This window comes from Natator depressus, chromosome 9 (assembly GCF_965152275.1).
Source record: "Natator depressus isolate rNatDep1 chromosome 9, rNatDep2.hap1, whole genome shotgun sequence".
In the NCBI taxonomy this organism is placed as follows: domain Eukaryota; kingdom Metazoa; phylum Chordata; order Testudines; family Cheloniidae; genus Natator; species Natator depressus.
This window is the reverse complement of record NC_134242.1, coordinates 34,212,999-34,237,062: the sequence shown is the minus strand read 5'-3', so window position 1 is coordinate 34,237,062 and position 24,064 is coordinate 34,212,999. Positions and strand designations below refer to the sequence as shown.

Sequence of the window (24,064 nt, the reverse complement as noted above, 5' to 3'; positions counted from 1 at the left end):
TTTTTTTTAATCATTGCAATTGCAATTGCAATCCTTGTATTCCTTCTGCTACTATCTGAAAATGCCACCCCTGTGTTCTAATTAGAATTAGGAATGTGTTTGCTGGATCTAAACAAATGTGACTTGGATAATAAGCCTATATATTGTATGAAATATGTGCTAGTTCTCCATACTATTCAGCTGTAAGGATCACAGTTTCCATGGTATAGTGAATTATTGACAGAAGCTTACTTGAGTCATTGTAGGCTTTTATTCTTGCACTTGGATGGGTCCGATTCACTTTCCTCCACAAACAGGAGAAGAGTCCACGCTTTGCAGCTTAAATTCAAGTTACATTAAACCCTTTAATTAAAAAGACAGTCCTGTCAAAACATTTTGCCTGTTATAGGATGTTTAACCCTTGCTTATCTTGTCCTCTTGGTCTAACTTTATGTGCTGACTTGACTGACAGCCAAGTATCATTGTGCACTGTCCACTCTGGTGTCTCAATAAAGGCTCCATCTAACCAGGAAATTAATCTGCAGAATCCATTGTAAATACAGTTTGTATAACTAGTGCAGATGTAACACAACCATTTAAAAAATATTCTCTAGATTAGAACATAGTGACAGAAGCATAGCCTGGAACACTGTATTTTTAAATCTTATTCCCCATCCACTCTGGCCAGACAAACTGTTTATACCATGCTTAAACTAGTCTTGCTAACATGGTGTAATTCCTAGCATAACTAGGGCATAAGATGATTCTCATGCACTTCTAGGGACTATTTTTAAAACAGGGAAGGGGAGAGTTAAAGATTTTTCTATTCTGCTTTTTAAAGCTTTCTGGGAGCATGTTGTACCTCAAATAGCCATAACACTGTACAGATTAGGGCTGAGATTTTCAAAGGAATTTAAGAGGAATTAAGCACCCATATCCCACTGAAAGTCAATGAGAGTTGAATACCTAACTTTTAGGCTCCTTTGCAAATTGCAGCTTGGGTTTTTGTCTTTTCCTCAAAAATATCACATAAACAAATGACTTTGCAGAGTGATTGTGCACTGAGACCCTGCAGTGATAAAAACGTAAAGAGATTTTTGTCTTTAAAATACATTAAATACCTGACTCTTAACAGCTATAGTATTTTGGAATAAAGATGGGCTGATGGGTTGTGTGACGTTCCAGTATGTGTGCTGTGAGAGTGACAGAAATAAAAACATTTTTAGAAGAGCCACCCCAGATTTGAGGGAAGGAGTTGGAACTGCTCCTGATTTTGTGTGTGTGGTGGGGGGAGTGGAGTTGACAGATGTTGCTGAATGTGTTGTCATTTAACTCCTTGTTACCCTATTGCATGCAGTGGCTGTCACGAGAATTTGTAGTCGGATGGGGGTGGAACAGTGACAGTAATACTTAGATTCTCAAATGTTTGTAAGGACCAGTTGACATGGTAATGACTAGGCACTTGTTGGTACAATAACTAACTGTTGAGCAGTAATGATGGTTCTCTAAATTACCTTCCATTTATTTACTAGGACGCTTATTTAAGAGAATCACAAGTCTTATTCAAGGTGGCACAGATCAGATACTGTCCCAAGAAATAAGATGCCACGGTTCCAGTCACCCTTCTCAACTAAGGACTACACATAAGCTTAACTGTTACTTTTGATTTTCATGTACTGTAATTATTTTTAATTATGTAGCTCTCTGTACTACTAATCTTATAATCACAGTGTCTGTAATTCAGTGCATACTACTTGAAATAGCTCTTAGTATGCTGAGGGCCTGACTTCTATCTGTAATTCTGTTGCAGGATTTCTCAAACTTTACACCTCATTCTTTCTGTTAGGTACTGGGGTAAAGAAATGCTTGGGCTTACATTTGTGGAAACTCTCTCTTAATTTAAGCAGAGACAGAAGTTAAGAGGGGAGAATCTCCACTCAGAACATAGTTGCAAAGCAAAAAACAGAAGAGTATGTTCAACGTATGGACATTCCTTGGCCATTTCTGCTTAGTTGGGGAAAGAGAGCTTTATGTTGGTTATTACCAACTGATATTGAATCCAAGGATTGATTACTTTTTATTCTAAAACAAGTGGTCCAGCAAGAATATGTGGCAGAGGAGAGTATTTAATTTTTTCTAGACTCTCTTCGTTTCCCTGGAAGAGGCTGGTGCCTTCTCAGGGAGACTAACCTCATAGTTTGAGAAATGCTGTTCTTCTGGCAACTTGTGGGGGAAGGAGGTGATGGAGTTTACATTTTAGAAATGGAACATGCAGTTAACTCCTAATACATCTTAATTAATCTGTGTTAAAGCTATTTAATCACCTTCATTAGCTAAATCTATTTACTGGAAACTTGCTCCTTTAGAAGCATAAGGCAGATCCAAGTCTGAACAATAAGTAAGACGCCTCTACATCTTCAACAGTTGTCTAACTGGCCTTCCTGCAAACATTGTTCAATCATGAACCTTAAATATTTTACAGTGTTGCTGAGCTTTACTACAGTTTATTTCAATAATTTCCCAGTTGGTTCAATTTCATCCCAAATGCACATCCTTCATTTACATGTTTAAGCAATCTATAGTTACAAACCTGCTAAAATGCTTCATGAAAATGCCTTTTGTCAAATCTCTGCAGCAAAATAGTATTAAATCCCAAGAATATTTAATTACAAAAATAGAAAAGACAAAAGAACGGCAGGGAAAGCTTTTGTAGATAGTACAGTAGTTAGAGTAACTAATGACAAGTGTGAGACACTGAAATGTAGGAGCACCTTGTATGTAATTCCCTTGGCAGAATTGTACATTGTAATTCCCTTGTACATCAAATGTTTACTCCATAGACCACTTCTCCATACTCTCTTCTTGACTTTGTGTATAGAATATTTCAGGGTACATCTACACTGGAATAAAAGACCCACAGCACAGAGTCCCAGAGTCTAAGCTCCAGCCCACTCCAGAATGTTGACATAGCAATTTTTAGCCTCATAGCCCAAGCCCAAGTCAGCTGACCCAGGCCAGTCACGAGTGTTCAATTTCTGTGTAGAAGTACCTTCAGAGACTTAACAAATGAATCAATTATAGCTCTATGCTGTTGAATCCTGAGGGAAGATCATAGAAGGGGAATTAACTCCATTCAGTTTTCCTTAACTCCTTCTGTTTTCACATAAATTCATTTTCTGCCCTTGAAACTTCAAACTGTGTCTGCATAATAATTCCCAAGCTTTGTCAGAACCAAAATAGAAGGGTTTCCCTTACACTGATTATGTAGTTTAGAGGGATATATAAGTTAACAAATTGCCTTTGTGGAGAAAACTTTCTTAATAGGAATTCTCTCTTCCTGCCTCTGTAGTTTGACTCCTATCCAAAAGCAAATAAATTTCATGATTCGAATAATCTCTGAGACTGTCCTTGCAAGCAGCCTATAAAACAGTCCTTTCTTGTAGCTAGTTTGGGGCTCACTGAACTGGATGTAGTACAGTGGACTAGTGATTAGATCAAGGACTAGGAGTTGTGTAGCTCTGGATTCTATTCTCAGCTCTGACTTTAGCTTGCTCTGTGATATTGTGAAAGTCACTTTATCTCTCTGGTCCTCAGTTTTCCTCCATTAAATTGAGTGCTAATATTTACCCACTTTGTAAAGCCCATTGATGTTCTCAGGGACAATTCAGAATAATTTGATGGTATATAAATTCAAGCAGCTAGTTCTTGTTGTGAGACCTTCAATTTATTCAGTACAGCTGTTAATGCAAAATGTCTACTAGAAGTACAAATATATGTTTCTAGTCAGTGGTTCCCTTGAAATCTTTACAAAAGCTTTTGTATATAGATAACACTACTGTGGTATTTAGTATTATAGACCGGGGGGAGGGGGGAGGGAGTGTGAAGGGGGCAGCATTCTATAGTTTGAAATATGTCCAACTCCATATTTGTTATCATAAGAATAGCCCTACTGGGTCAGACCGAAGGTCCATCTAGCCCAGTATCCTGTCCTTTGACACTGGCCATTGATGGACCTATCCTCCATGAATTTATCTTATTCTGTTTTGAACCCTGTTATGGTCTTGGCCTTCAACATCCTCTGGCAAGGAGTTCCACAGGTTGACTGTGCGTTGTGTGAAGAAATACTTCCTTTTATTTGTTTTAAACCTGCTGCCTGTTAATTTCACCCCTAGTTCTTGTGTTATGAGAAGTAATAAACACCACTTCCTTATCTACTTTCTCTGCACCAGTTATGATTTTATAGACCTCAATCATATCTTTCATTAGCTCTCTTTTCTTTTCCAAGCTGAAAAATCCCAGTTTTGTTAATCTCTCCTTGTACGGAAGCCACTCCATACCCCTAATAATTTTTAGGTTTCAGAGTAACAGCCGTGTTAGTCTGTATTCGCAAAAAGAAAAGGAGTACTTGTGGCACCTTAGAGACTAACCAATTTATTTGAGCATGAGCTTTCGTGAGCTACAGCTCACTTCATCGGATGTAGCTCACGAAAGCTTATGCTCAAATAAATTGGTTAGTCTCTAAGGTGCCACAAGTACTCCTTTTCTTTTTGCAAAAACACCAAAGTGGTCTGACATTGTAGCACTTAATTTAAAAAAAAAAATTGCTATTACTTTTTGAGTCTTTGGCTAACTGTTCCTCAAATTCTTTTTTGGCCGTCCTAATTGTATTTTTACACTTCATTTGCCACTTCATTTATGCTCCTTTCTATTTTCCTCACCAGGATTTAACTTCCACTTTTTAAAGGATACGTTTTGCCTCTCACTGCTTCTTTTACTTCGTTGTTTAGCTATGGCGACTCTTTTTTTGGTTCTCTTACTATGTTTTTTAATTTGGGGTATACATTTAAGTTGAGCCTCTATTATGGTGTCTTTAAAAAGTTTTCACACAGCTTGCAGAGATTTCGCTTTTGGCCCTGTACCCTTAATTTCTGTTTGTTTAACCTCCTCATTTTTGTGTAGTTCCCCTTTTTGAAATTAAATGCTACAGTGTTGGACCACTGTGGTGTTTTTCCTGCCACATTTCCAAGCTATCATCCATTGTTGATGCTGTCTCTTGTACAGTTTCTAATTTCTTCCATTCACTATTCTGCATTTTTAGTCATTAAGATGCATTGATAGATAAGCCAAATATTTTACTTAGTTTTTAATCTACCATCTATATGATTATAAAATTATTGCATCTTGAGAATTTGGAGGGACTTTTGTTCCCCCTGCTGATTCCACCAGTCTACTAAATCATGTTCCTTCGTTAGGGTCAAGGGGAATGAGGATTAATATGAAGTATCCTTTACCTTGATATCCTCCCTGTCTCCCCCAGCCCTGCCAATTCAAACTGGAAAATGGTATCCAAAGAATTCACTTGAGGGGCAATATCTTCTTGCCTGCCCCTGTTCCCTGCCTCTTCAAGTTTATCCAATGGATATTTACAGGGTGGATTTGATTTAAATCATGATTTAAATCACTAGTCAGGAAAACTTGGTTTAATCATGGATTTCTACATAAAAGTGCAGTCTTGTTCATTGTTATAACCTTAATACATATTCTTCACAACTCAGAGATGTAGGTTTCATTTTAGAAGGTACACACTATACATTTTTAAAGTGATTTATTTTGAAAACTTTTCAGATTAGTTTTACAGCTATATCAGAAGAAAATGAATGATTATTTGGTTATTTCATTTACCAAAGGTAATTGAAGCAGATATTTATGAAGTCATTGGGAGGTGAACTATCTCCAATTCAACAGGTTAATCATTAATATGTGGAGGATTTTCTTGCCATGCTGTATTAGGAGGAGAACATCATCAGACAGACATTTTAAATTGTTTTATTTAACTAAAACAACAACGTTATGTATTCTGGATTTTTTTCTTCAACAGCAAACATATACTATTTTAACAAAACAAGCATATGAATTTTTGAATTTAGTTAAACGTTCAAGTTTTTTAAAATCCGATTTGTTTTTGTTAAAATTGTTTTTAACTAAAATACTTAAATGAAATATTTAAAAAAAAAAAAACAAATTAAATAGACTATGTCAGCCAGGTCAACATGAGAAACTTAAAATATTGGCTTCTGCAGCTAATTAAGTCAGCTTCACCTTCATTTTCCTGTTTGTTCATCATCTAGAAAAGAAAAATAAGCTTTCCTAGATCCCAAACAATTTCTCAACTTGGAATGAATTAGTCCAGAGGAAGAAAATATTCTTTCTATATTGGCAGAAGCAGCTACTGCTGTTAAAAGTGAGATTATCACTTCAACAGTCTCCGAATCCAAGTGCTTAAGTGACTTCCACCAGTTCACTGGTGTGACTTTCTTTAAAACATCGTCACCGAACATATATTTCTTGAGTGGTTCTTATTCCCAAACTGGGTCTCTTTTACGGCCTGCTGCCATTATAGGTTTTCCCTTCTAGTGAGAGAATGGTATGGTAGATCTCAAATCAATGAAGGCTACACTCGGAAAGACCTCAAGACTTCTGGAATATGCTGCTCAAACAGTTTCACTTTGTTTCTACTGCCTGTCCCTCTCTTCTCACATTTATCTCCAGACTTCTTCTCCTTGTCCAGATCTATTCCACCCCCAACAATCTTCTGTTCACTGAACTTTTTGAAACTTTGCACTTTTAGGGAGAGGTAAGGGATTGACTCTGTGTACACAAATTTGCAGAGGGACAATAGAGTTGAGGTCTGTTATATCTCACCTCTATGTATTATTTACTTATTTAAAAACACTTTTGCTGTTAACAAGCATGTTATCTCTGGAGACACAAATCCACAGTTTGAGAACTGCAAAACTGAGCGTCTCTGATGGTATCTTCTGAACTGAGCACTGAGTCTCATTGGGTAGATAGAAAGACTAACCTAAATGATCTATAGAGAAGCCCCTGGAACCCCATAGATTGGGTCCCTAATCCATTAACTATTGGAACTCATTTACAAAACTTTTTTTAAACATTACATGAATATATTGTCTCATATTATAGAATTAGAATTTATAATCCCTATTCCATGATGAGATATCTTTGAGCTATAATGTTTCTTAATTAAAACTATCTTTAGATGGGGTTTTTCCTCACAAAGCATTTTATCAAAAAAATCTCATTTAAATGAAAAAATCCAATTTATTTGATTTTTTTTTTTTAAAATCATTGATTTTTATCCACCCTGGATATTTATAATATGTAGTCACAGTGCAAAGCAGGAGTTAGATGGAATTGCGCTACTGCCATGACTAATCCTGTTAATCAAAAAGTAAAAGTAATCCTAAGTATGGAAAAAAGGAAAGTGCAGGTGATTTTTTTTTTCAAGTATAGAAGAACACAGCCAAAACCATAAAATGGCAAAATAAATGTTTGCTATAGTCTCTTTGTTTCTATTTCTGTAAATTCTTGCCTAAGTGCTACATCTCTAATGTCTTGTGAAAATATCTTCCAATAAACACTGTGTTAGCCGTTGTCGGTCAAGCACCAAGGTAATTCATGATTTCAGGACAAAAGCTTAGTTCACAACTGACATTATCACATCTGTCAAAATACTATGCAGTAAAAGTTATTACTCATCTCATCCATCCTTATGTCTTCATCTTTGGAGTGGGAGTCAGAAATCCAGCTTTTGCATTCCTGTTGACCCTCAGGCTGGCTGTGCTACTGCTGTGAATGGACTGATGGCCAGGGTGATGCTGATCCTCCTTTTCAATGCAGTTGTTTTTTGTACCACCCATTGTTTTAATCTCAGCATCAGCTGAACACTCCTTCCACAATCCAAGAATAATTAGGCAATGAAAATCTCTGATCCAGCCAAGGAGGGATCCAAACATCAAGTATACTGATTTCCACCGTTAACACTTTACTTAAATAACAGTTTCTTGGGAACACAGGCAAAAGATCAGAAAGATTGGCACTCAGACTCAGAATATTGTAGCAGTAAAGCAGGAATGATAGACAAAGAAGATCAAAGGAACATCCAGTGTTGGTGATGAGCAATCGTCTTGGATTATAAACCATCCCAGAATTCTAGAGAGTACAGTGAATCAGACTCTTTCAAACATAATTACTAAATTATCAACTTAACAAGAATGAATTCAGGCTAAACAAGCATGTCATTATTAATTAAAATTTGTGTTTATTTTCCTAAAAATAAATATCCTGGTGTAAAGGCCTATATGGCAAATGGCAAGTTAATAAGAGGAATACATGTACAACACAAAGATGTTTGATCAGCATTTAATAGTGTCCAGCAGAGATGTTTGTAAAATAAATCATGTACAAAAAACCCCCTGTAATGCTTACATTTTAAACTCAGTTCACTTTTCTTTGATAGAATGGTCAGAATTATAGTTCATAGACTTTTTGTCATCTTTGGTAGATGAATTTTGGGTTTTTATTCTAACTTCTCAGTTAAACCTTGGTTCTTTAACCATCAGACACAAGCAAATCAAAATACTATCGTAATCTCACTCTTTCATTGTTAAACGTGAGAGACTTTTTTTGCTTCAAGAGATGGACTTATGCCAGGTTGTCATGTTTGCATTAATACGTAATTCTCTCAAAGTAAGACTTCAAAAGAGATTATGGGTGGAATGTTAAAAAATGTCGAATGTTGGCCTAACTCTCCTCCCATTGATGTCCGTGAGTACTGCGGACTTCTGAAAAAAACACCCTATATATCTGTACCAAAATCACAGTCTTGTGTAATGTAATTTGTATTTGGTTCATAAGATAATTAACAAATGTAATTGTGAATCCATCTGCTACTCTTTTTTTGACAGTGTTTACCTGGTATTGGTGGGCAAAGGGTAAGATCAAACGGAATCAACTTAAACTTTGGAACTAGGGCTGGCTGAAGAAGTTCTTTATTTAAAATCTGACAACAGTGTTTTTCTCTTCATTTGCTATGCTTGTACAAACAGTGTGACATCATCACTACAACAGGCTCGTGTCTGTCCTCCTCATATGTTACCTGAAGATGGATCTAATATTTACTCTGCTCGTGGCATTTTGTCGCTTATCCAGTCTTCTACTCGTAGGGCTTACCAGCAGGTCTTGGATGTGCTGGATGAAAATCGCAGGTGATTGGCCATCAGTGATTCTTCCAGCTCTTACTGCTTTTTTTTTTTTTTTTTTTGGTGTGTGCTCCTTTTTAGTGGAGTGTGGTTTCTGTCTACTTATTAATATGGGATGATATTATTTTGCTTTGCTTTCTTTTGCTTTCATTGTTTATAAATAACTTAATTGTCCAAAATTCACATTTCATAAGACTCCATTATCTAGTACCTTGCTTCAATCAAATATAGTATTTAAAGAGTGTGTGTTTGGTTTCTATTTCTCTTCATGTAAAAATCAAAATAGGAAAACCTAATCTGGTGATTGGAAGGCTTGGTTTATGTGCTGTTGGCAAATTGTTAATTTGTTAGATGTTTTCTATTGCTTTTGGCCGTCCAAATGATGATGGATCACAAGTCTGCAGGCTTCTTATAACATCCTTGACCTTTCTGTTGCTGACTGTTGGAACAAATCAGTAAGATTGGGTTGACATTGTCATGATTCAGTGGAACTAATATGAAGGAGCAAGTTGGAAACTTACCTAAGATAATTCACATCCAATGTTTTTCCAAACAATATTTTTGGAAAAAATGTTAGGAGACCTTTAACCTGTGACAGTTGTTATTCTAAATAGTAGATAAGTTAATTATGTAACTGATGACTGTCATTTTGTCTACATATTGTGCTCAAGTGATAGGTTAACTGCATTGCTATTGAAATAGTTTCTGGATGGTATTCTGAGAACTATTTGTTCAGTACTGCATTCTTTGGTGATCGTCTTATTGAGAAGTATGCTATTGTAATATGTTTTACACTTTATGGATAAGCTGGTTTATAAAGAGTAGTTATTTGGCCAAAATTAGCCCATTTGTGCCACTTATTGTACACTGAATTTGATCCTTTACCCTTAATTTGTTAGTACTGTAAGACTGACACATCCAACAATATAACATTACTTATAAAGACTAATAATGGTGACATTAATTTATCAAACTTCATGTGTTACTTTAATGGGCTGCATTAGAAAGGTACACATAACTTGCTTCCAGTTCCTGAGGAGCTGACCCAAAAGCCTTTGGAGTAATTACTGGGGAATTCTTGGAATAGCATTTTAGCATTGGAATTGTCTGCATCAGGGAATTCTTAAAAATTTTGCTCCTCACCCTCTTGATTTTAGCATCACAGTGAAATATTTCTATAACATAACCCTGGTGTAAATAAGGCTTAAGTTAAGCTGTTTCTTTCCCATTCATTTTAGTAAGGGATTGAATCGTAACTGTCAAGCCAATCTTATTTGCGTGGTCAGCATTCAAACTGACCCCTCCTATAGTTAACTAGAGTTGTCAACATGTTCATACAGAACTATCTATCTCAAGGTCACGTAATTGTGAAGAACTCCAGACTTGTTGGTCTTATGCTCAAAGATGGATTTTCAAAGAGGTCTAAGAGAGTTAATTAGATACCCAGTTCCCATTGAATTCCACCTAATGACTCCCTTAGGGTCTTTTTAAAACCTCACCCATAATTTTTGCCAAGATTTTGACCCTTGTCCAACAGTTTGGTGGATAGTAACAAGTTAACATGTCCATATCAATAAAAGGTTAAACATAACTGTAGTATGTTTTAGTTTTGCAAAATTGCCCCTCCCAAGTAAGGAAGAGTTAACTTTCCAAAAAAATAATATTTAAAGATTTATAGCATGTAGAAGACTCGTTTAAAAATATGTGGTGAAATCCTGTCCTCCTTGAGATTAATGAGAGGTTTGCCTTTTACTTCAGTGAGGCAGGATTTCACCCATATTCTCTTGGATTTATGGAAAAAATAGAACCTTCAAATATTGTTTGCCTTTCTAATAATTATCTGATGAGCTTCCAAGTCTGAAAGTTTCAGAAAACAGCCTTACTGTTTCTAGATTTTATGTTGATTTTGATGTATTTCTTTATGGAAATTCCTAAAGGAAACTGAAAACGATTACTATCCATCTACAATTTTGGCAGGGATCAAATATAAAATTATTGATGGACTAACGGGGTGATCTTTTTTTCTTTTGAGTAAATGTATTTTCAGATGTTTAGATCTTCCAGACTATTCTGACTGAAGTGGGAATGTGAAATTTGGATAATCCACGTGCATGGTTGCAAAATAGATATATATTTTAAATGTTTCAAACTGTTTTTCTTTGTTCTATGTAGTATAGTGTTCCCTATGTATTTCAAGGCATATCTGTTCTTATTTTAATATTAATGATATACTTTTTTCATTTGGTGTCACTGAAAGATCTCTTAAAATGAACAAGTTTTGATTGTTCTATTTACTGGAAATACTCTTTGGTTTGGTTTTGGCTTGCTTTTCTGTTTCAAAATATTGCCAGTTGATGTCCCAGTCTAGTAAAATTACTGATGGTAGTTTTATACTATAGTAGATAAGGAATTTATTCTTAGAATTTTATCAGTATTACTAACCTATTAGACTATTTAAATTGAAAATAGAATTTAATTCTCACTATTTATACTGTCTGTTTACTCTTGCATTTTATTCAGCTTGGATAATGAAAATAGGTCAGTTTCATTTTCTAACAAGCCTTCATTTTCTGGTTGTCCTGCAGTAATGTCAGTTTTTTGTTTCCAGAGCTGTAGGGGAGTGTTTAAATTTTCAGTACAACCAGATTTTTAATTAAATTTTGAGAAACCTTTTTTTATTTTTGGTACAACTTAAGCTTGGGACCTAAAACTACTGTCCCTTTTAGGTTGACCTGTGTTGGTAGCAACTCCATAGTTAAGTTAGAGCTGAGATTTTCATTTGCATCCTAATTAAAATAACTTTTTCCCACGCTAATAATTTTAATTTTGTCTTTACATTTGGACCAATAATTTTTCAGAGGGAAATTTAATTTTCCATATAATTTTTAAGGTAAAATATTTACAAACATTTTGCAGAGGAGGCATTTTAAAAATGCTCCTTCTCTGAAGTTCTACTCTGTTTTCCACACGCTTCTTTGGAATCCTTTAGAGTCTAGCTAAATAATCACTATCCCCCACAGATGACAAATGTAACATGCTCATTCAACATCTCAGAACAGGCCGCTTTTGAAATGTTTAAATTGAACAAACAATTGGTCACCTTATTTGGCATAACTGTTTTTAGCAAAGGTAAGATTAGCTGACAGAACCATTCAGATATGGGATGAGACCATAGGGGGGAGAGTAAATGGGGTTCTGTGGGGCATGACGAGTTGAGAAGGGCTTTGTGACTTTGGTAGTGTTTGGGAAACCTGTGGTTGACAGGAAGAGGTTTTCTGGAGGTTTGGAGGTGGTATATTTAGAGTGGGGAGTTGCAGATTCCATGGCTGTGCAGGGGGATAAGGGTCTGGAAGTGGTAGAAACTTAGGGTATGTCTACACTGCAGTGTAAACCCAGAGTTCGAACTCAGACTCAAGCCTAGCCCCCATTCCATATACATACAAATTACACTAACCCGGGACTCAGACTCAGGGACCAAGCACCTCATGTGGGTGGAGGGTTGAAGCCTGAGTCAAGCTGGGACCCAGGGTTCAAACCTTATTGCTTTGCAGTGTAGCTGCAGCCCCACTGGACTCGTGTTCTGGGAGTCCACAAAAGTATCCCACAGGCCTACTTTCTTTGTCCTTTGGACAGTCAAGTTTGGTGGACAGTCAAGTTTTATCACTGCACCATGAACAAAGGGCTAGAGTGGCCACATTTTGGGAGGGTGCAAGGAAATCTGGGATACAGGTGGTGGGACTCAGGCCTGCATAATGAAGTGTAGGTACTGGAGCCACAGGCTGGAACCCAATAATCAACAATTCCTAGCCTGAGGTTACAAATGAGTGTAGATGCTCAAGCCCTATGTTAACAAACCCAGGTTCTGCTAACTCAAGTTCTACTAGCCCTGGGCTGACATTGCATTGTAGACATATCCCTTATGTGTCTGCCAAGGCATTAGCACATTAAGGGCTTTCCCGGTGGTGCTGAAAGGAGCCAGGGGAGAGCAGCTTTAATCTGATGCCTGTAGTCTGTCAGTTCACAGCTCCTCTCTGATGTACTGTACTCACCCAACCCACCTCCAGTTCCCCTGTGGCCCTGCATCATTCCCTCCTCACCTCGCTCCCCCCAAAGATTTCCACATCAGACTTAAGGCACTCTGACCTGTAAATCAGCATTGGTGGATCAGCCTAGGGAATCTGACACTTCTGCTACTTTTTTGTATATAAAGAGAGGACATGGATTTTCAAAGGTGTCAAACCAAAACTTTTAATGATAACTAAATTCTCTCTCGCGCGCATGCGCACACACACTAACACAAACTGAAAGCCAAGACATTCATACTTAGTATGAATGAAAGACTGTGTCTTATATTTTTTTTCCTCAACATCCATGAGTTCACTACTGAATTATTATTATGGGATCCCCCAAAATATACTCTGCTCAGACAAAGGAAGATGAGCTCAGATGGACCATTTCAGCCACTGCACTGCTGTCCGTTTTTGCCTCCCCTATTGTGTTGCGACACTTTGCAGCACGGTTCCCTCCATGTTCCATTGTGTTTGCAATGGAATATTGTAATATGCTATGTACAGATGGCATGAGGGATGTGGTTAATTTTGATAATTTATTAGTATTAAATATACTTAATGTGGTGACCAAAATGATATCAGCGAGGAAATTCAAAGTTTTAAATAATTTATGACAGGAGTTACTCCGGTCATTAAGGAAGCCCATGTAGAAAGCTAATAACCAGACTAACTGCCTATTGTACTCACAGAGCTGTACAAAAATTAAGTAATTGCTAGTTTTAGATAAAGTGCAAAGAGACCTAAAAGTTAATTGTATTGATTTTAGTGGCTGCTGCATGCTATATGAGGACCCTGTACTTGAAGTGAATGTTACCTTTTTGAAATCTGCAATTAACGAAGATGTGGCAGGGCAAAGTACTGTTGGTTCTTCTACCCAACCAGTTTGCACAGGAACCTAATTCACTTACAACTTTACATTTAATTTGATCTGGATGGAGGAATTAAGGCCCAGATTTAGAAAGGTATTTAGGCATTGTTCTCCTCAGCATTACAAGGCCGAAGTGTCATTTTCAAAAGTGACTTGGGCACTTAAGCTTCTAATGCAGTTAAGTGTTGCAGTACTGAACAGAGCAACATCTAAATATCTTTAAACATCTGTACCTTAGAGACTTGTCCACAGATTAAATCAGAATATTAGTTTGGATTAGAACTCATGGTTTTCTAGCTCCCAGTCTCTAGCCCCCTGATAGCGGTTTCCTAGAAAATGTAGTTACCTCTAGAAGGGTAGTGTGTTTGAGATCAATTAGATAACAAGGTTTTGCAGATGCTACAGAACTAAATTGCCACAAATTATTATGGAGGCCAAGAACCGAGAAAGATTTTGAAAATTTTTGAATTTTAGATAATGAGAACAGCCAAAATAATATTAGGTGGAATAAGAAATGAATAAGGGATATCAAAACTCATGCTTCAGGGTGTAAACTAACCACTAACTGCCTGGAGTGGAAAGAAACTTCCTGTTTGGGCAATCTGTTCCACAGTTGCCCATTATAGGGTTTCTTACAGTTTCTTCAGAAGTATCTAGTTCTGGCCTCTGTCAGCACAAGATCCTGGACTAGATGGAACACTGATCTGATCAGGAATGGCAGTTCCTATGGTTTTATAAATTTATTAAATAAACTCTCTGTTCTAAAGAGGAAATATTAGCACCTATAAAACAGGAGCGAATTATCATTATGAAATACAACAGACCTCATTCTTTTGGGCAAGAATGCTGTCCTGTTATATGTGGAGGGGATGGGGGTGGGTATCTTTTGTTTTCTTTTGTAAAATAACTTCCTGCATAGAATTGCCAGGCATCTGGTTTTTGACCAGAACACGCAGTCGAAAAGGGACTCTGGTGACTCTTGTCAGCACTGCTGACCAGGCCACTAAAAGTCCAGTCAGTGGCGCAGCAGGGCTAAGGCAGGCTGCCTGCCTGCCCCGGCTCTGCATGGCTCCCAGAAGCGGCCAGCATATCCCTGCGGCCCCTAGGCACTGGGGCAGCCAGCTGGTTCCAAGCGCTCTTCCCCGTTTGCAGGCGCTGACTCCGAGGCTCCCATTGGCCAAAACCACAGCCAATGGGAGCTGCGGGGGCGGCACCTGTGGACGAGGGCAGCGCGTGGAGCTGCCTGGCCGCCCCTGCATCTAGGGGCCACAGGGACATGCCGGCTGCTTCCGGGAGCCGCATGAGGTAAGCACTGCCAAGAGCCTGCACCCCTCACCCTCTCCTGGAGCCTGCACCCCACAACCCTCCCCACACCCCAATCCCTCTGCCCCAGCCCTGAGCCCCCTCCTTCACCCCTCATTCCCGGCCCCACCCCAAAGTCTGCACCCCCAGCTGGAGCCCTCAACCTGTCCCGCACCCAACCCACTGCCTGAGCCCAGTGAAAATGAGTGAGTGAGCAAGGGTGCGGGAGAGCGACAGAGGGATGGAGGGGGGATGGAGTGAGTGGGGGTGGGGCCACGGGGAAGCGGGTAGGGCAAGGTTGTTTGGTTTTCGGCAATCAGAAAGTTGGCAACCCTATTTCTGCACTGATTTCACATTCTGCTGGCTAGTGTTCGGAGTACACCTCTACCCTGATATAACACGGTTCTCGGGAGCCAAAAAACTTACCGCGTTATAGGTGAAACCGTGTTATATCGAACTTGCTATGGAGGGCCGGGTAGGGAAGGCTGTGCCTCCCCGAACAGCCTGGCCCCGCCTCCTAGCTGACCCCCACCTACTTTCCGTCCCCTGACTGACCCCTCAGAACCCCCGATCCATCCAACCCCCCCGCTCCCTGTCCCATGACTGCCACCCGAGACCCTCTGCCGCTTATCCAACCCCACGGCCCGGCCGCCTTAACACGCCACTCAGAGCAGCGTGTCGGAGCCAGAGATGCTGCCGCCATAGGCGCCAACTCCGGGGCTGAAGCACCCACGGAGAAAAATCGGTGGGTGCGGAGCACCCACTGGCAGCTCCCTGCCCCGCCCCAGCTCACCTCCGCTCCGCCTCTTCCCCTGAGCGCACCGCTACCACTCTGCTTCTCTCCTGTCCCTCCCTCCCTCCCAGGCTTGATGCAAATCAGCTGTTTGGCATGGCAAGCCTGGGAGGGAGGGAAGGAGGAGGGAGAACCAGAGCAGCGGCGCGCTTGGGGGAGGAGGCGGAGCAGAGGTGAGCTGGGCGGGGAGCGGTTCCTCTGCGCGCGCAGCCCCCCGCCCCCAGTTACTTGCTGCGGCCCTCCCCACACACCCCCTTCTCCCCACCCCCTCACCTCCGCTCCGCCTCCTCCCCTGAGCATGCTGCTGCTCTGCTTCTCCCCCCTCCCTCCCAGGCTTGCACAAGCCTGGGAGGGAGGGCGGAGGAGGGGAAATGCTTTACCACGTTATATCCGAATTAGTGTCATATTGGATCGTGTTATATCGGGGTAGAGGTGTATGTTATGGAAACTTTTTTTTGTATTTTTAATTTTATGGGTGAGTTTGTTGCTGATACAAGTTAAGCACCAGAATTGCTGATCAGAGCCAGGCCTAGTGCAAGTAAGCACAGTGCAAGGTTTCCGCACTGTTCTGTTTGTGCACCTCAATCTTCATCTTCTTGAAATGAAACTACTAATTGTGAGGTTTTTGTGTGTTCTTTTGTGTACATGGCTGCTCACCTCTACTCCTTCCCCAGAGAGAGTTCTCTCAGCCTTCTCAGCGCCAGACCTGTGGGCTGTGTGTATCCTCTTGCCCACACACTTCTGCTCTAAAGGTCATCACACCTGGATTCTTTAGTCTTACCTGGAGCCTAGTACATACTTGGGACTAGCATGTTGTGCAGATGTCTGCAGCTGGCCTGAAGTGAGATAAGAGTGAAAAAAAGAGACCCCCAAGGCCTTGGAGAAGTGATTACACATCATAGATGTTTCAGCATACAGACAGATGCTAGAGGTCAGTTACAGCCTCATTTTGAGAAGTGCTAAATGCCTGCAACTCCACAGTAAGTTAGGAGGTGCTGTGGGTGCTCAGCAGTTCTGGAAATCAAGACCTTAGTACCTTTTCAGCAGCCATGAGCATACTAGACACAATTGTAGCAACCTGGGAAGCCTTGGCTCTTCTATTTCTGCTGAGATGGATCCGAAGAGGACAGAAAGAAAAGAGTTAAAAAAAGAAATTGGAAGAAAGACAGTAAGTGAAGGGGAGAAGAGGAGGAGCTGAGATTGTTTTTCATTATTAGCATTTAAAAAGCCTATATCGAGAGCTCTTATTCACAGACTTGTATCTCAACAGCATATATTCCCATAAATCAGTCTTTTCCATCAAGAATGACTAGGTTGTTACAATAGCTGCATACTTTTATTGTTAGTGCTATATTAAATAAAAAGAATATTATATGGGGTATTTCAAAAATACAGTTTACAACACGATATTAACTAGATATTATATTGTATTGAAATACCATACAATATAATGGAAAATATTTTGACATTTCTTTGTCCTTGTTTCTTTTGTTGTATCTTTTCTCTGTGTTTATGCTGTTTCCTGCTTTTGTCTTGTGCCTCCTATCTGCAATAACCTGCCGTAGGCCTGTGTTACGAGGTGGGTCAGCTGCTGCCACTTCCTCTAACCCTCATCATGAAAACACCAGGTAAACGTATTTCTTTTTAGTCAGGGTGCACTATTTTAGGCTTTAAAATTTCATGACTTAATTGTTTTTGATTACTGAATCCCAAAATAGTTTTGGGGACACCTATGCTGAACATAACATTTGATCAACATCCTTTCTGCATAGAGAGAGGTTCTGTGGGGCATGACTGTATGCCTATCACTGTCATTAGCAAAGCTCTCATTAAGGTTCAGGTCCTTAAAATATGTTGTCAGCTTTAGAATTTAGTTTCAATTTGTCAATTGAAGCTTTTAATCTATGATAGAAGCACATGTGGTAGTACTTCCATTGGGCCTCTGACCTCTGCTTTTCTCTGAGGGAAGTAAATAAAGTGGTGTGAAGCCAACTAATATCTAAAGTGTGTATAAACAGTAAAATGTAGACGTTTTCAATAATGTGCCTCATTGTTTTGCATGGGGTTTCCCATATCCATTTTTCTGTAAGATGGGTGTCATTTCAATGTAAGTGGGTAAAAACCTGATTTATGATCTGATGGCTAAAACTATGAGAAATCTTTCTTTCTGCATATTATGTAAATTTCACTTCCTTCCACCTCCCACTCTTTACCACCCCTGCCATCTCCCCAAAGGTAAACATCCTGAATATACAAAAGTTATAAAGATTTTTTAAAAGCTGAGTAGGGGTGGTAACTCCTTTTTCTGTTATCTAAACATTAACATTTTAAAATAAGAAAAATTGGTCTATAAGACTAACCCTTAACAGATCTCCAAGTCTGGATCCATACAGATCATTCTTCTGGGTTGACTTGGGAATTTATAGCTTTCATAATTGAGAGTGATTTTTTGGCTCTGCCAGTATAGCTGATTACAATCTGGATCTAGTGTTTGGAAGGGGATTGGAGGTTGGTGAGGTGATAATAATACACTTGTGATAGACTTATCATAACTGCTGCCGTCTGAGGTTGGAGTGCACCTATGTCATTGGAATGCTGGCTCTGTTTTCAATATGCCATCTGAGGAGATTGATAGAACCAGTGAGGTTTCAGCCAGCTCTGAGGGATAGGATTGTGATGCCAACAGACTAGTCTGCAAGTGGTCTGGTCAGATTTTTATACGTTTTTTTTTTCTTCAGCCATTGTTAGCCGATGGCCAGGGATGTTTGGTGAGGTGCCAGCTATGCCCGTTTATACCATCCGTGACTTTAACCGCTGGGACGCACTGTCCCTTCGCGGCGGGCAGCCCGGGCTAGGCTGACGGATGCCCCAAGGTCCTAACCACCCGTGACTTTAACTGCTAGAGCTCAGAGCTCCTTCGCAGCGGGCAGTCAACACTGACTGACAGGTGCCCCAATGGCAGCACTAAGAGCCTCTCCACACCTGTGACTTTAACTGCTAGAGCTCAGAGCTCCTTCGCAACGGGCAGTCAGGATTGACTGACAGGTGCCCCAAGAGTTTGCCCCGTGGAGGCGGCACAACTCAACGCTAGGCTCTTAGTACTCTCACCTAATGGCCAGGCTTTATAGCCAAAACGGCTGAGGTTCTTTAATTGTGTTGGCTGCTTCACAGTAAACCAGAGAAACAAGTCAGGCTTATGCATAAATGGTTACCAAAATTTATTAAACTAGATTCTAATCATGTGGTTACAAAATTGCTAGTGCCTACTTATTTAAGTGTAGAGATGTTACACACACAAACAAGTTACAAAACTGAAGCTACAATCCCAAAGAAAGAAAACCAAGTATAGAGCTCTATTTCAAAATATGTGTACACTAAAGATAGGAGATCAGGTGTGGGTGCTTCTTACCCTCCTTGCATCTCTCGATTCCAGCGGTGCCAAGCCAGGATCGGTCACTCAATTCCGCGGAAAGACGAATAAGGGACAAGGCTTAGGGACCCTCTTAGCTGCAGAAGCCTTGGGAGGCTGTCACTTATCTGACCAGCAGATAGATAGTGAAAAGCACTCAAAAATCATGGTGCTGTAGGTCCCCTACTTATACCTCTGTACTCCTTTATTCTCTTTCTCCTTTCTATGCTAAATTGGGGCTGGTCTGTCGGGGTGACGCCAGCTCTCGCAAGAGTAGTTCACACTTGCAAGGGAGAAACAATAAGTTTCGACTACTGGACACTTCTTTTATCAGGGTAAATATTTTCCCACCTAGGATGTTGGTGTGTGTGCATCATGCTGTTTTAGTAGGGGCTAAGAGCCATGTCTGTCACAGCGCCTCTGCCTGCTGTGAGCCCAATTGTTGTATACGTTCCCAGAGGCACATTGTCGCAGCACACCTGTGCTTCTCTCAGCTTCAAAGGCTGTGCTGGAATTCATGTTAAGTGCCCTGTGGTTTTTGGCTCCCGTGTGTTTCCAGCAATGCTGGTCTGAGAGGGGGGGCTGGCTGTCTGGCTACATTCCACCCCCTGATGCACCACACTACATCCCAGATTGCAAGGTGGCGGTGATGCCAGCACCTCTTGCCCTCCTTGGGGAAATCTAGAAATACCCAACAACCAAATTAGAGGATGAGGGTTCGCGGAATTGGTTAGGATCCCTTTTTAGCTCTAGGTATCTGATTTGTGTGGAGGAAAGAGCAGTTTGAATCAAACGCTTCATAATACATAAAGTTACACAAAAAACAATTACAATAATTAAAATGGTTAAAACAGTATTTACAACCGAATGTAAAAACGGGGAGAGGGAAAATCCCAAGTGTTGAGCTAACCATTGCATCCATGAGGTTTGTCCATTCTCAGCCACTGCATGTAAAATTTTAACTGCACCTTTAATAGCAACCACATCTTGCTCTATTTGCCCTGAATGATTTACATAAACTTTTTTAGATGATCCCGTTACATATTTCACAGGCCGTCCCCAAACAGTGCGATGCCATTGTCCCACCTCCCCCAAGTCAATGCGAGGGTTGTTGGTGTACCATGCTGCTCCCCACTGAAAGATGTCGCTTTTGTTCCACCAATCATTTAGGCTGAGTGGTACAAATTCAATTCCCAGTCCATTGGTTGAATTTAGCAAGGTGCACATCCAGCAATTTGTAGCACCAGCAGCTGAGGCGATGGTTTGGATTGCTCCCCGAAGAGGATGTTCTGGTATTGCCAAGGTGACTAGAGCCAACAGAAGGATCATGAGGGCTTGCAGGAACATATCTCTGGTGGGTCGTGTTCTAGCTAAAAAACTTATTTTAAAACCAAAAGCAAAAATTACACCTGCTATTATAAGTAATGGCAAATATATCAACAGTCCATAGTAGTCTCAAGTGATCAAACAGGTCTGCTGCATGGTCCATTTTGCTGACAGGTTAGCTGGCAGGTTGCTCGGAACCATGGGACCATTCCTGCAATAAATCACATGGTCAGCCGGTCTTGGATGTGATCCAAGCCTCTGTAATGGTTATTAGCCTTTTATCAGCATTTAAGGCACTCCATACACCTTTCTCTTTATAGGCGTGCAAAACGCAGGTAAAGGTTCCCAGGGCTGGGTGTTTAATCACCACAGTGTCTCCGGGAGCATACTTGGAACTGTGCAGTGGTGTTCTGGCAGGGGAGATAGCTTTCCCTGTAGGGAAGAATCCCCTGCTGATTGGACTTCCTGTAGGAGTCTGTCTGTTGTTTAATCTCTGCACCATTTCGTCCAGTCTGTCTCCCCATGTGCCGTCAGTAGGCTTCAAGTGATTCTTTAGCAACCCATTCCAGCGCTCGACCATGCCATTAGATTGAGGTCGATATGGAAGGTGTAAGGTCCATTGGACTCCATGGTTAAGGGTCCATTCCCTTACAAGTTTATTCTTAAAATGCGAACCATTATCTGATTGGATTTCTTGAGGCATTGGGACAATTGCTGTTAAGCGGTTTAGTCCCATAATTGTGGACAACCCTGTTGCCAATCGGGTTGGATATGCAAAACCAATCCCTGAAACAATTTCTACCCCAGTCAAGATGTATTTCCACCTCTGCCTTGTAGTGGGCAGCGGTCCGACATAGTCGACCTGCCAGGTTGCCCATAGTGTTTTCCCATCTCTTAGCCTGGCAAACCTTTGTCCTTCTGCTATATGTTTTCTAGTCTCAGCACAAATAGCGCAGGCTTGCACCAGGTCTCTAGCCTGTCTGTGGGTGATAGGCCACCCCCTGATATGTGCTTGCCGCACTAACTCATCACTTCCTGTGTGTCCTAAATTATCATGTAACCATGAATATAAGCGTTCCCATTCTACTTGTGTGGTAAAGAGCTGGGCAGCTGCATCGGCTAAATTGTTTAACTGTGCAGCTGGGGTATTATTCCTCTGATGAACTGAGACATGTCCTATAGACAGGGGTTGTTGCAGGGCATGCTGATATAACCACTTCCAGTATTCCAGTCCCCATACTGGTTTACCTCCTATTTCCCAGTGGTTATTTTTCCAGTTAGTGATCCACTGAGTGGCACCTGCCCATACTGCATAGGAGTCCGTATATACTGCGGTGGCTCCTGCTTCACAGGCCAGTTTAATTGCAGCCAATTCTGCAAGTTGTGCTGACCCATCAATTTCAGCAGTTAGGGGTGCTGCAGAGGTGTCTGCAGGCACTGCTGCAGCTTTTCCCTTCCATTTTCCTTTAACCAGCCTGGCACTGCCATCAGTGAACCATACTCCCTCAGGCTTAGAAGGATCAAATGGGGCAGCATCCTTAATAGGAGACTGCTGTGGAGGTAGGCGGTATTTATCAGGCATTCCTACTTTCCATAGGGATTCCTGAATCATAGTGGGGTTTTGTGCAGTGTCTGCACTACCTACCCTGTGGTGTATGTAAAGTGCCCATCTTTGGATAGTCATTTTTTGTGCTACACCAGGTGGTAACTCTTTCCCTTCCAATATAGGTTTAATGATTGGAAGAGGAGTGTGAATTGTGATGTCCTTATCCTGAGTTAATTCCTCAGTTTCTCTCAAGGCTGTGTAAGCTGCCAGGAGCACCTTCTCATAAGGCGTGTAGTTAGCCTGTGACCCTTGCCATGACTTGGAACCAAACTGAATTGGTCGTCTGGGAGCAGTGTCACTTTCTTGCCAGAGAGCATAAGACATTCCAGTGGCTCCCACAGTTAGGTACAAATGGAATGGGGCTTCAGGATGTATGGGACCCAGAGCCTGATAGGTGTGTATCTCCCCTATCAGTTGCCTGAGGGCTTCCTCATGGGCAGGAGCCCATTCCCAGGCAGCACTTTTCTTTAACAAATTGTACAATGGTCTGGCTATAATGGCAAAGCCAGGTACATGTTTTCTCCAAAACCCCAGGGTTCCCAAAATCTGTCTCAATTGATCTTTACTTTCAGGGGAGGGTGCCTGATTTAGCTCTTGCACAGTGTCATTAGGCACAGACCTCCTACCTCCCATCCATACAGTACCTAAGAATTTTATCTCTTGGGAGGGACCTTGGCATTTCTCAGCTGGTAACTCTAAATTAAGGGCTTCTAGTGCTCCTTTGATTTGATTCATAGCCTCCTGTACCTCTTCTGAGGTTTTCCCACCTATTAAGATGTCATCAATGTATTGCACAGTTTGTACATTGGGTGGCAGTATAAGGTCATCTAGGACCTTTGCCAGTGCCCCATGGCAAATAGTGGGTGAGTGTTTAAACCCTTGTGGCATTCGGGTAAAAGTGTATTGTACACCTCTCCAAGTAAAAGGAAATCTTTCTTGGTCATCCTAGGTGGGAAAATATTTACCCTGATAAAAGAAGTGTCCAGTAGTCGAAACTTATTGTTTCTCCCTTGCAAGTGTGAACTACTCTTGCGAGAGCTGGCGTCACCCCGACAGACCAGCCCCAATTTAGCATAGAAAGGAGAAAGAGAATAAAGGAGTACAGAGGTATAAGTAGGGGACCTACAGCACCATGATTTTTGAGTGCTTTTCACTATCTATCTGCTGGTCAGATAAGTGACAGCCTCCCAAGGCTTCTGCAGCTAAGAGGGTCCCTAAGCCTTGTCCCTTATTCGTCTTTCCGCGGAATTGAGTGACCGATCCTGGCTTGGCACCGCTGGAATCGAGAGATGCAAGGAGGGTAAGAAGCACCCACACCTGATCTCCTATCTTTAGTGTACACATATTTTGAAATAGAGCTCTATACTTGGTTTTCTTTCTTTGGGATTGTAGCTTCAGTTTTGTAACTTGTTTGTGTGTGTAACATCTCTACACTTAAATAAGTAGGCACTAGCAATTTTGTAACCACATGATTAGAATCTAGTTTAATAAATTTTGGTAACCATTTATGCATAAGCCTGACTTGTTTCTCTGGTTTACTGTGAAGCAGCCAACACAATTAAAGAACCTCAGCCGTTTTGGCTATAAAGCCTGGCCATTAGGTGAGAGTACTAAGAGCCTAGCGTTGAGTTGTGCCGCCTCCACGGGGC

At 40.8% G+C, this 24,064-nt stretch overlaps 1 protein-coding gene across 4 annotated transcripts in view; it reads left to right on the top strand.

Moving 5' to 3' along the window:
• Nucleotides 1-24,064, top strand: part of MFF (mitochondrial fission factor) — a 41,490-nt gene that overhangs the window by 11,420 nt on the left and 6,006 nt on the right. For 2 of the 4 annotated variants that reach the window (XM_074963892.1, XM_074963893.1), the window contains 2 exons: nt 8,889-9,047; nt 17,640-17,702. The exons of 1 other annotated variant lie outside the window; for it this stretch is intronic. In XM_074963892.1, coding sequence (XP_074819993.1) covers nt 8,889-9,047; nt 17,640-17,702 — 222 coding nt within the window. The remainder of the gene's footprint in view (nt 1-8,888; nt 9,048-17,639; nt 17,703-24,064) is intronic. One more of the 4 variants, XM_074963894.1, reaches the window with a different exon arrangement.